The sequence below is a fragment of the Salvia splendens genome, chromosome 6, assembly GCF_004379255.2.
Source record: "Salvia splendens isolate huo1 chromosome 6, SspV2, whole genome shotgun sequence".
Lineage (NCBI taxonomy): Eukaryota > Viridiplantae > Streptophyta > Magnoliopsida > Lamiales > Lamiaceae > Salvia > Salvia splendens.
Window position 1 is genome coordinate 8472946 of NC_056037.1, and position 13457 is coordinate 8486402.

The 13457-nt window shown below is 36.8% G+C and overlaps 2 protein-coding genes across 2 annotated transcripts; one reads left to right on the forward strand and one right to left on the reverse strand.

Moving 5' to 3' along the window:
- The first annotated feature begins 1619 nt into the window (after positions 1 to 1619).
- Positions 1620 to 4988, forward strand: LOC121808210 (protein LIGHT-DEPENDENT SHORT HYPOCOTYLS 10-like). The gene is made up of 2 exons (XM_042208602.1): positions 1620 to 2321; positions 4748 to 4988. Exon 1 carries the CDS (start codon positions 1795 to 1797, stop codon positions 2305 to 2307), a length of 513 nt encoding a protein of 170 aa, XP_042064536.1. The 5' UTR covers positions 1620 to 1794; the 3' UTR covers positions 2308 to 2321; positions 4748 to 4988.
- A 295-nt stretch (positions 4989 to 5283) lies between these two features.
- Positions 5284 to 7447, reverse strand: LOC121808180 (uncharacterized CRM domain-containing protein At3g25440, chloroplastic-like). Its single transcript, XM_042208566.1, has 4 exons — positions 7304 to 7447; positions 6613 to 7051; positions 6108 to 6509; positions 5284 to 5639 (listed from the first exon to the last, which is right to left on the reverse strand). Exons 1-4 carry the CDS (start codon positions 7366 to 7368, stop codon positions 5517 to 5519), a joined length of 1029 nt encoding a protein of 342 aa, XP_042064500.1. The 5' UTR covers positions 7369 to 7447; the 3' UTR covers positions 5284 to 5516.
- Between the last annotated feature and the right edge of the window lie 6010 nt (positions 7448 to 13457).

The window sequence follows — 13457 nt, forward strand, 5'->3', positions numbered from 1 at the left end:
GTATTTTGCGTAAGTGATCAATCATGTGGTCGAAACTGAGCAATATAACATAAAATAGAAACTAATTATAGCTACGAATAAAATTCAAGTATTATAAAAAAAAGTTAATTCACTGCAAATGCACAAATTATTAACAAAATTCATTTTTTTTGTTATCTACTAGTAGTACTATAAAAGTGATGCTAAATAAATAGGAGTAATGTATTTCAAAATTTCTCTGAATTCAAACTCAAGCCACCTCAGCATTGCTGTGGTACGACGATTTAGCATCAAAATAGATATTTAGCGAGTTTAATAGTATTAATAAAACCAGTGTCACATCATCTAAAGATGGTCTAAAAATTGACGTTGCACCGGAAATGATTTACTACGTACGTTTCAAATAAAAAAAATCCTAATGTGGTCTTATAATTGAAATGATAAATCATGATGAAACCAAGAAATGACCTAATGCTTGTTACTTTTAAAGCAAATAAATCGCTTGGGAAATTATTGGAAACGAAGATTATTTTGGATGCCTATTTCATCCCTGATTGAGGTATAAAAATACTTCTAAAGTCGCTCAATTATAGTTATATTGCGTCGAACCATTATTATTACATCTAACTGTTATAAAACTTAATTTAGGAAAAGATATAAAACTGCCTTCCTGTCGGTGGTTTAAAACAGCTGAAACTCATCAATTTATTAAGTTTAACAATTTATGGGTAACTAGCTATGACTTTAAAGGTTTGTATTCATTAATATTCTTGACTTTGAAAATGAAGCCAGTCAAGTTACTCACTCAATCAAATTATAAAGCCAAACCGGTAATATTTCCCAATATAGATGATGGATATCAAATGTTGCGTCACATATATTCACTACAACAAAAAAACTGTTAAAGACATTTTGTAATGCAATTAAGGATGTTAATTTGTATTTCTAAGTATATAACTACCGCTTCAAAATTTGTTTTATGGTTGGTATTCCAATTAAAATGAGAGGATGCAAATGGAAACGTCCTAAAAAATCAAAAGATTAAGTAATTTGTTCTTAACTTTTCTTTTACATCCTAAATTGTTGTTATTTTTTTGTAAAATTTAAATCAAATAATTACAACTTGATATTTAACAAACATATATAGACTATCTTTTGTGGGAGGGAAGAAATATTTTCTATGCAATGGGAAAATGGAAAACTAGGAGAATTGATTTTTATCTAAAGGTAGGTTCATCACGTTTAACAGTTCATGTAGATATAAAAGCCAACCATCCAAACCCTACCATATCATTCTTAGACAAGCTTATAAAAATTAAATATGCGAACAAAAATAAAATATGACCACATATTAAGTCAAAAGGTAGTAGTACTAGGGAAAACTGCCATATTAAGTACTCCTAATCGATAATTTGAACACCATTTTTTTTAATAATGACGATTAAATGCATAATTTATACAGTAGTTTATTTGTTATTGTAACTGGAATCGATCCCTATTTTGGGTGATCGCAAATTCATATTCTCTAATTAAATTCTTGATGTTACTCATCAGAGACAAATAAGTAGAGAGATTATTATTATTATTATTAATATTACAATAACCTCATAGTTAATTATGGGTTAATTGATCACAAAACCTAGCTAAGAGCCATAGCATTATGAAGCAAAGCAGTCTTTATTTATTACTAGAAGAAAAGCACCTCCAAAGAGGGGGCCATCTCTTGTCCCCTCAATAAAACTGTGAACAATCTCCATCTTCATTTCTCCACTCACCCAAATTAAAAAAAGAATTCTCTCTCTTCTTTTTCCAAGCATGTCAAAGGAATCCGGCAGCCAGCAGCATCACCCGAGCCGCTACGAGTCCCAAAAGAGAAGAGATTGGAACACCTTCTTGCAATACCTGAAAAATCAGAGGCCTCCAATCCCCATCTCCCTCTCCAACTCCACCCACGTCATCTCCTTCCTCCGCTACCTCGACCAGTTTGGTAAAACCAAGGTCCATCTCCTTCCCTGCGTCTTCTTCGGCCAGCCCGACCCCCCCGCCCCCTGCGCCTGCCCCCTCAGGCAGGCCTGGGGCAGCCTCGACGCCCTCATCGGCCGCCTCAGGGCTGCCTTCGACGAGCACGCCTCCTCCCCCGAGACCAACCCCTTCGCCGACGCTGCGATTAGGGTTTTCTTGAAGGAGGTCAAGGACTCCCAAGCCAAAGCTAGAGGTATTCCTTACAAGAAGAAGAAGAAGAAGAGGAGGAGAGTCATCCATCATCCTCTTAAGCTGCATGATGATGATAATGATCATCATCACAGCCTCATCAACAATTCTTCTTGATTTCTCCTATTAAGGTACTGTTTCAATTCTTATAAATCTGCCCTAAATTATAATAACCTTGAATTGTAATCAGGACTATTTATATAAAGACAAATGAATGAGGGAAGAAGCCTAGACATCAAGAAAGGGCAGGACCACAGTAGTACTGCAATCGAAATTTTTAACAAAACAAGAAACCCTAGATCTGACAATCCCCAAACTATGGGAAGAAAACCCTAAAATTATGTGAGGGCTTTTGGTGAGCCATGTCTAAGTGCTTAGTGAAAAACTTATAAGTATCTGGGAACATTTGCTTTAAGTCTTTTCTTATTTCCAAAAAAAGAAAATGTTTATTGATATGATGGAATGTATCACCTCTCTCACTCTCTCTCTCTCTCTCTCAAATAATGCAATTCACTGTTGATCTATTTTGCCCTTTTAAACTAGTAATATTTGGCTCTTTTGGGATTCGGGGAGATCTTGTGAACCCCATGAAATTTCTGGTAATCATCATAATGCCTCTTTGATTTTACATGGAAAACACACACCGAAGTTTCAAATATGTGTATGTGTGACCCTTAGGTAGACAACCACCGTTCACAATTTTTTTTAAATTAATTTTATATTTTACTAGATGTTTGCTGACAGTACCTAGTCCTTAGTTTTTGGTACATTTGTCTGAATATGCCTATATTATGTAAAACATTAATGCCAATCTTCCTCTTTTTTTCATAGAAACAGATATATGAGTATGTCGTTAGTCGTAGCATCATTATGCATTAAAAATGGAGTAATATTTTTACATCGATATATGCATATACTGTCTTTTCTCTTTTCTTCTTCTAAGATAAAAGAGATTATTACACTTTTGGATTTAAACGAATTTTTTGGCTGACTGTATCTACATATTGTGCTAGCTAATATAATGATCAAATATATTAACAAAGGGAAGAGAATAAATTTTTTAGTAGTAGTAATATACTTTCGAGATATCCCACATGATCATGAGTATAGACGTTGTGAAACATGCAGCCACTATAAGACAAAACTATCTCAATTTAAAGTAGTGGAGATACTAAATAAAATGATTATCTGATCATCTGCACTGATTATTTTTATAATTATCATATAATTAGGCTGCTGAACTTTATCTTGACTAATTTCACTTCACTTGGCTTGCAGATGAGTCATTTTTGTTTTCAGTAGTTTTGGTATGTCTAATTTGTGGTTTGTGCGAATTGCGATCACTAAACTCATGTCATTAGTTATTTCCTAGATTTCCTACTGTCCTTAACACATAAAAAGTGGAGTCGTTGTAATAGAAAATGTTGCACTCTTATCACTTCTGCAATAATTAAAGGATCCGACCTGTAGGGCCATCCAAGAAAATAAGAAGATTGTTTAAGATAAAGATGAATTCAAATTAATACTACTCCACTATATATCCCTCAATAAACAGTGAGGCAGCCAGAACAATAACTTGTAACTATAATTGGTTCAGCTGAAATCATAGAAAATTAAACGTAAATGACCAAATTAAAGAAAGAAAGAAAGAAAGAAAAAAGAAAGATTTGGTTAAATGAAAAGGGTTTGAAATATATTACTCCTACTATAGGTTAATGCTAAATACTCCTATATTTTTTTAAAGAACAAAAAGATGTGTTGTGCCATCGTATTATATTGTATTTGAGCATTCATACTATATGGGGTGTTTGGTTTGCGAGATTGTATCATGTGATTAAATTTGTTGTGTGTTTGGTTCATGAGATTCAATCCCAAAACTCAATCCTAGATGGATAATTATGAGATAGTTAGTCATAGTTAACCCCATATGACTAAAATAATCTCACAACTCAATCCTAAATTATATCTTGGTATTATTTTATCTTGGAAACCGAACACCACCTAAATATATTAATATTCCTCGAACATTGTCATTTCATAAATTTTTAAGGGATGATATGATAGTTTAAACTCATAATAATTACAATTACACATATAGTATCAAACTTTCTAATTAATCATCATGGAATTAAATTCTTGACTATGTATTATTTTGGAGTAATAGAACTTTATAAGCTTGAAAATGGAAATATTAGAAATTTCAGATTTAGAAAACTGGTGTGAAACTGTGAACAAATACAGTTACTGTATTACATAAAAGTTGAAACATAATTAATTGAATTTGTTGCCTTTTTTGATGGAATAATTGTTTTATACCCTCTTCATCAGAATTCGTGATTGTTTCTTTGATGTTATCTCAGTATTGTGTTGTCATGTGGAGTAGAACGCATGTATTGATTGGTAAATGAAATATATTTTGAAATTAATTCATTTTTATCATAAGTTGCATAACATGGTATTGCCTGATCATGTGATGACTTAATAAATTAATCATGTATCTTCATTACGTATACTTTTGGATTAATATAACATTGATCAATCTTTTCATTATTTGCAGGCTATATAACCAAGAGCAATAAAGGTGGTTGTAATTATTTATCCTTTAATTTTATGGCTAGAGTATTCCTCTAGTTTAGCCATAGATTAATTATAAGTCAAGAATCTCTTTTTATATATTTTGTATTTTTACTTATTTCATTTTTGAATTGCCTTGTATCAAAACTGGATTATGCTTGATTGGATTCCTTCGAGTTAATGCAATCAAGTTCTGAATAACAAGCAACATACGGATCCGAACATATGTAGATGGTATATATGTGTAGTAATTTGTTGTTGCCATAAATTTTATAATTCATTGCCATTTCCAAGAGGGTAACTATCTAGCAGATTGCGTTATGCACAAGTAGCGTGGTCACGTAGTATCTGTTACTTATGTATAGACAAATAAGAATTTTATTAAACTTTTGTTATCGAAATAATCAGATCATTCCAGTGGCCTTGTAAATAACTTTCAGGCTTACCATTAGTTTATTTACAGTATTATATTTGGTTATGAAGCCAGAGTTCTAAATCAGGGAGTATACATTTCAACGATATAAAATTTTCCAACATGCATTGCAATGAAAGAGAATCAATGATAATGCAGGATAGTATTGTATCAATACAATATTACAAAAAGGGACAGCATCCTTCCTTCTATCTGTACAACTTGTTTCCTATTTATCCAAAACAGTATGAAAGAGAACATATCACCTCACATTCAAATAGATGCATACTTGCAAAGAACAGAATGCCAAAAGATAGCAGCCATATCCTTACCCATCACTTCACTTCTCCTCTTTCTTATACCGAGCACAATGTTCGAGATATTCTTCGAGTTCATTCTCCAGCTTTTCGATGAACTCACTTGTATGCTCTAACGACTGCTCGTGTTTATATTTTTCTAGGGCCTTCAATTCAAATCAACCATTTTTAGGTCAAAAAATGTCATGCCGACCATCAAATAATCACCCAGAGCAGCTCCATAACAACAAACTAGAACATATACAAGCCTCGAGCTTTAAGCACAAAAAATACGGTAAACATATTTAATCATACGAGTATATTGGACGAGTAATGGCACAAATAAGCAAGATATGAGTTGAATATCCTAATTGGTAATCTTGAAAAAGCAAACTAGAACATAAAAAGAACTTACTTCAGACTCAGCCTCGACAGATTCATCATATATGCAGCGAGAGTACTGGCTCAAATAAGCAAGGTATGACTTAAATATCCTAATTGTAATCTTAAATAAGCAAATTCTAAAAAGAACTTACTTCAAACTCATATAAGCATGATACGAAATGCACATCCGAATTGGGAAAAATTATACAAGCAAACTAGGAAACACAATATCATTTTTAGACAGTTCATACCTTAGCTTTAGAAAGAGTATCTGGAGGTGACATGATATCTGGTTGAACATAGTTCTTCCCCCGATAAAATATAATAACATCATTTGGCTTTATGTCTATAGCAATGCCTTTGCTCAACCTAGCAAGCTCCTCGGCATATTGATGCACTTGCCCGGGCCTACAGGGTTTACAGATGACTTTTACAGTCTCATGATTCTTCCAATGTAAATGCATATTAAGAACAACACCACCAAATACTCCTCGTCTCCCCACAGGAACATAATGTTTCTTTTTCTCGCCAGTGCGCTTTAGGTAAAACCTCTCTTCTGCAGTCAATATTTCAGGATCATAGGTTTCGGGTGCTGCTTTAGGTACATCGTATTTCCTCAGTTTCTCTATCAGCCATGCTTCTTTTCTTTTTGCCTAAAAGAAACACAGACAACGGGAAACTTTTGACTATGAAAAGAGCTGCTTAAGTAAAGTAATCCAAGAAACCAGCAACAGCAACATAGGAAAGTTTGTCTACCTTCTCAAGCTTGTACCTTATTCTAACTTCAGGATTTGGAGAATTCATTTTCTTCTTTGCTTTTAACCGGTAAAACCTAAGTTCATTCAGCTTCTTCTTTCTTGACACGTCTGACTTTTTTGTCATTGCCTTCCCTTTCTTCAACGACGTTCCTTCTAGACTCATATCACCAATTTTAAATCGGATAACATCATCATCCGTCTTCATCTCAATGGATTCATTAGTTCTAACTCTAGCATATCCCCTTATTAAACAATGATTCCAAGGTCCAATTGTGCATGATCTATTAACAGATAAAGCATTCACCGAGATCAATCGAAACAAATGATGCTCCCCTACGTTTCTGCGCCTAGATTGATGGATAAAACGCAACAGAAACGTCGAACAAGGAGGTGTAAAAGTGCTAGTCATTAAGCATTTGGAACCAAGCATAGATTCCCTGCATAAGATATAATAACATAACATCTATCACTCAAACAGTTGAATCTTGTTTGGCCAAATAACGATAGACATATTCAAATTCATTCAATTAGTGAAAATTAGCAACAATTGTCACGTCAAAATCGAAAATCTATTGGTCAGCAGTTCAGTATATCCTCTCCAATCACACTTAGACAACGATTGAACTGAATATCTCTTAATTACGTTACAGAGTATGCGAAACAAGAAGCTCGAGATTGAGGCAGAATACCTTGTGTTAAGAAGTCGCATAGCGGTGTTGGTAAAGACGGTGAGTGAGATGGAAGCTCTTGACATCTTCAAATTTGTGAAATGGACATGATACAGATTTGCTTCACCATTGTTCCTAGCATAATTAGGGGTTTGTTCATCCTTACCTCAGCTCTAGTTTTCTTTTCCTTCTTTTTTTTCTAGTGATGTGTATATTTCGTACTTGGGCCAAGATGGTTTGGGCTTTGGTCTATGGCTCTGTGTAAAGGGATGGGCTGACCCAAACTTTACTTGCATTGTAATGTACTGTTATTGAAGATTCGTCTTAATACGACTTTAGGGTTTTTTTATGTAAAATATAAATGTTATTTCTCTTCCTTAATAATATTACTACTAGATTCTAATCCTGATAGACTTTTGTCAACACAAAAATCTTGGTGTAACGCAAGCGGCAATATATTGGAATCAATACATCAAATGTAAATAATGTCATGTCGAAAACTTAATGATATTGTTTGAATATAAAATACATATTTAAAAAATAAAATATAATGTCGTGGCTGCAAGATGAGAGTGAATCAAGTTATGAGCAATCTAGCAATTTGTTTATTTCTCAAAGAGGTCCCCTAATGGTGGGAGTTAGTGGGGTCAGAAGATGGGAGTTATCATCTTTTTCCAAGAATGAAAGTTGTTAGCTTTGCTGTAATCACCTTTTTAGGATGCTATTGGCATCACATAAAATAATCTCTTGGACCAACAAATGCTTAAAGACATTGCCCACTTGCTTAGATGCAAGCCACAAATGCATTATTTTGATTCAAAGTCTTGTGGGGACGATTATTCCATCAAATCTACTAATTTCGATGATAGTATATGCTTAGCTAAATTATTAGCATAACGAAAATGAGACTCGTCACTTGAATTAGTTAGCATTAGTTTGAGTGAGTCAAAACACCCGAATTAATACTTGGGGAATAAAAAATCTACAAATTAAATTGCACTTTGTCATCATACGAATAATAAATTCACTATTTAGAATCCAAAATATATGTAGCGCTTTAATCATAAAAACAAGACACACTGTTAAAATAAAAATAAGAAACACTGTTAATATAATAAAACCATATAAAACGAATTCTAGAGTGTTGATTGTTATTTTGAATCTCTTGGTCTTACTTAACATCAATGGACCAGCCTGATTTATAAGTACCATAATTAGGAATATTTCTGCCTATGTATTAAGATATATGTATAGGAGATGATTATATCAACTCAGTTTGCAAAATAACAATTAACATCATTAAATATATCAATTCTAGATTTAATATTAGTTCATTGATTCATAAATATAAGTTCATAACTCAATATCATTTCTTGACTAAATCAATAATTGATATGGTTTGTAATGTCAATTGATATTAATGTATAAGATAACCGACATAATTTTAAATTCACGAAGTTCTCAATTTTCAAAAGCTCTTATTGGAGCCGCCTCTAAGTGTATGTATGTATCTTTTGAAGTCAAAATGTATGATGTTATTTTCTTTTATATTTTGGCGTAATTATGCAAAATAGTGGCTACACATTTTTATCACTAAGCATACGACTCAAAAGGACAATATGCAGGCTTGAGCATATGTTTTTTTTCATTAAAAAAAAGTATGACTCAAAAGGACACTGAGATTATTGGACAATTTGTTAAACTTGAAAATCATGTTTCTTGTACGAGGACGAATTGATAGTAATAGATTGAAATTCCGACGATGTCATGAATCATGATTATAACCAATTAAGTTCGTGCGCCTAACAAAAAAATGTGTAATTATAGTATTACCCAAAAACACTTAATTCCTTGATTTACTTAAAATTCATCTGAACAATAATTGAGCGCGTTGGCAGTTATACTTGGAAAGGGAATATCATTATTAGGACAGGCTACAATGCATCTATATACTATCGTAAACGATTAAATACACTAAAAAACTATTTTGGCAATTGGCAGTATTGTTTTTTGTAGTCTTTTTAAAATAAAAAAATCAGCTCCAATTCCCAAATTTTCGGTTCTTAATTAGAAGCATGAGCTTGATAAAAATTCTTTACATACTTTTCGAGTTTAATTATAGCACTAAAATATTTTCATGAGTATTACTGCCGGCTGAAGAGGGAGCTAGAGCCTGGAAACAAGGAATTGCTAAATATCTTTTTCCTTCACAAATCATGACATGTTTCTGAAGATAATTTTATTTGGTCAAAAATAAATAAAAAACACTAGAGTGTAGGGTAGGGATATGATTTTAAACTATGAGATTTTATACTTGACTGATCGATTGATGTTAAAAAAAATAAAAAAAAAATCTAAATTGAGTATTAATTAAAATTTAATAGCCATTATCTATATAAATATGTCGTTGAGACTGTTGAGTGTATTAATTACTATGATGTTGAAATACTAAAATCAAGGGTACATGAATAGACATTATAAAACTTAATCAATGTTCACATGATGATAAAAGCTATACTTGGAAACATATCAGAACAAGAATAATGGAATACTCTATTGATGGAGTACGTACTAAACAAATACTAAACAAGCCCAACAGCAGTAAAGCCCAATAAAGAGTATCAGTCCGGCATAACTCAAGAGTTCAGTTCGGCACAACCACAGAGTTCGGCCCCAGCCTACAGCTCGGTAAAAGCCAACCAATCAAACTCTGCTCTCTGGTCGGCATCAAGCTCTACTCTCAGATCGGCAAAAGCTGCTCGGCAATAATTCAGCAGTCCGGTCTCAGTATTCGACCGAACTAGGAAATAGTGGACTCATGCAAGATTTCCACCTCCGCTACACCGACGATCTATTTAGTGGTGTCAAGCAGTCATTAACTCATGCAGGATAGTGGACCCATGCAAGGTCGCCACGACCTCCACGACATCCACTACCTAATAAATGCTGCATGCCACGATCTTGGTTCAATGTATAAATAGAACCTAGGTCAGATAGATAAAGGTCTTCTGTTAACTTCTGTTAAGCTCTCTAGAGAGAAAATAGCAAATAGCAAGTCTGTATTGTTAGCTGTAGAAAACAGATCAAGCAATACAACTCTGCCCTCTTTTCTTCCCGTGGACGTAGATTTACCTCAGTAAATCGAACCACGTAAATCTCTGTGTGTTGATCTTCCTTTATTTTTACGAGCATTCATCACCATCAAAAATTCGCCAATTCATCACTGGCGCCGTCTGTGGGAAACAGAGAACCAAATTTGTGATAAAGCGAATTTTTGACCCTTTTTCCACCCCAAAAAAAAAATGCATACCAGATCACATACCACCCGTAATACCGTTCGCGATAACCGTGAGGAAGCTAGTCCAGCTCGCAGGTCTGAAAAACGGCCTCGGGAGACATCTACCTCCGGTTCTCACGAAGGAGGAACAAGCCACTCCAGGAGTCATCGCACCGAGTCTTCCCAGCAGCCCGATTTAAATGAAGCTGTCAAGCTGTTCTTGGCCGAGAAGCAGGAGGAGTTCTTAACCTTCCTGCAGAAGAGCCAACAGCCGGAGAAGACAACGGCGGATTCTCCCTCCTCATCCAGACATGAAAGTCACTACCGCAGTAGTGACGTGTCTTCCAGGAGAAAGAATCCTCAACCCCGACATGTTCCAGTTCCTCCTCGGTACCGGAACCACAGGAGAACTCCATCTCCTCCGTACCGAAGAGATGTCGGGTTCGCCATGTACGGAGCATTAAAGACTCCGTTCTCGGACGACATCACCCGAACTCCTTTGCCGCGGAACTACCGGACACCGTCAATGACTTATGACGGGCTAGAGGATCCTCATGACTTCTTGGGACGCTATCAATATAATATGGCGAACCAGGGTCTCAATGAGGTCCATATGTGCAAACTGTTCCCCGAGCTGCTCATCGGGAACGCCAGAAGATGGTTCGACAGCCTTCCTCAAGGCAGCATTAGATCCTACCGAGATCTAATGGATGCTTTCCACAGGAGGTTCTTTCAGAAAGCAGAAGCCCGGATCACTTCGGCTCAGCTGCTTTCTATACGTCAAGGTCGCGACGAAAAGATCAGCGACTTCCTGACGAGATTCCATAAAGAATGCCTACAAGTAGATAATCTCAATGATCTACTTGTCATTTCGGCATTCCAAAATGGAATCCTGCCCGGAGCTCTCTACAGAAAGCTCGTGGAGTGCGGTCCGCAAACAGCTCAAGAAATGTGGGACATTGCGGACCAGTTTTCCCGTGCGGATGAGGCAGACCGTCGAAAACGGTCTTTAGACAGCTCATCCCGAGGAGACGAAAAGAAGCCCGATCATAGCGATCAGAGGCTTCCTCGCCGAACTCCTTTTGAAAGAATTCAAAGGGCACCGGTACAAGGCAGATTGGGACCACGTCTCAACCCCGAGAAGCCGCCCGCTCAGTTCGTACCGCTGAACAAGTCAAGAGCGGAAATTTTCGAACTACATTCCGATATGTTCGAAAGACCAAAGCGGATGACGAAATCAGCCGTGCGGCGACCTCAGGATCAATATTGCTCCTTCCATCAAGCCCACGGACACGATACCGAGGAGTGCCGAGATTTGGCTGCAGATATTGATGTTCTTGTGAAAACAGGAACATTAAAAAAATACCAAAGCAAGCAGCTGAAAAAGAACAAAAGACAGAGAGGTGCGAACTGCAATCCTCAGGATCCGAAAAGGCATGAGGATCCCGAAGACGACGACGAGCCGCAATATGATGGAGTAATCCTGACTATTGATGCTCTCCCTGCCGGGAAGACTAAGTCGTCCCTAAAAGCAGAACGCAGAGGTTCCAATCAAGAGGAGCCAACACATAAAAGGCTGAAGAAAGACGAAGTGATTACATTTTCAGATGCCGATCCCGTCCCAGCCATCTCTCCTCACCAAGACGCTATTGTCATTCAAGCCGGAGTGGCAAACAAACTGATCCACAGAGTATTTGTGGATACAGGAGCGTCAGTCAGCATTCTTTTTAAAGAATGTTTCGATAAAATGGAAGTGGATCCAGCTCGACTCAGTCCGGCTCCGCTTCCTCTGAAAAGTTTCGCCCAGGAGGACACCCGCCCTGAAGGTATTATCAGCCTTCCGATCACGGTGGGAAAAGCGCCTACAAGCTCCAATACGATGATCGAGTTCTTTGTGGTGAAAGCTCGGTCCCCATACAACATCATCCTGGGGAGAGACTGGCTCAACACAGTTCGGGCCGTTTGCTCTACTTATCACCTCACCATCAAGATCCCTACTAAAGGAGGGATAGCGGTCATCCGAGGTGACCAAAAGAGAGCAAAGGAATGTCTACAAATTGCGCTTAGAAGTGCCGAGCAGTCAGATCGGCACCACCAAGCATAGCAATCACAGCAGCCGGAGTCAGAGGCGATGACCGAAGCCATACCGGAGCCGAACTCGATGACAGTTCAGCTGTACGAAGACGATCCATCCAGAACGGTTAAGATCGGCTTCGCGGGAACACCTCTACTTCGGGAAAAAACCATCCAGCTCCTCAAGGAGTATAAAGACGTCTTTGCATGGTCTCCGTTGGACATGACCGGAGTGCCCCCCGAGGTAATCACTCATCGGTTAAATATTGATCCTTCGGTCCGGCCGATAAAACAGAAGCAAAGACTCTTTGCGGCAGAACGAAGTCAAGTCATCCATGACGAAGTCCGTCAATTATTGAAGGCGGATGTGTTATTCGAAGTGAAGTATCCTTCGTGGGTGGCCAATCCTGTCATGATCAAGAAAAAGGAAGGAGGATGGCGGATGTGCATAGATTTCACCGATCTAAACAAGCACTGTCCTAAAGATTGCTATCCCCTTCCGAACATAGATAAAAAAGTAGAAGCTTTGATCGGCTTCGAAATTTTCTGTTTTCTTGATTTATACAAAGGATATCACCAAGTATTGATGGATGAGAGCGACGCTCCGAAAACAGCTTTCATTACCGATTTCGGCATTTTCGCTTATAAAAAGATGCCATTCGGTTTAAAGAATGCCGGAGCAACTTATCAAAGGATGGTAGACAAGCTTTTTCGGCACCTAATCGGAAAGCAGGTTGAAGTGTATGTTGACGATATAGTCGTCAAAAGCAAAAGCACTTCGGAGTACGAGCTCAACCTCAAGTCCACTCTCAACGTGCTCAAGAA

Coding starts and splice junctions, on each gene's coding strand:
- LOC121808210 (XM_042208602.1), top strand. CDS start 1,795: ATGTCAAAGGAATCCGGCAGCCAGCAGCATCACCCGAGCCGCTACGAG.
- LOC121808180 (XM_042208566.1), bottom strand. CDS start 7,368: ATGTCAAGAGCTTCCATCTCACTCACCGTCTTTACCAACACCGCTATG. Junction 7,052..7,303: donor ATGCGACTTCTTAACACAAG/GTATTCTGCCTC, acceptor TATCTTATGCAG/GGAATCTATGCTTGGTTCCA. Junction 5,640..6,107: donor ATACTCTTTCTAAAGCTAAG/GTATGAACTGTC, acceptor TTTGAATTGAAG/GCCCTAGAAAAATATAAACA.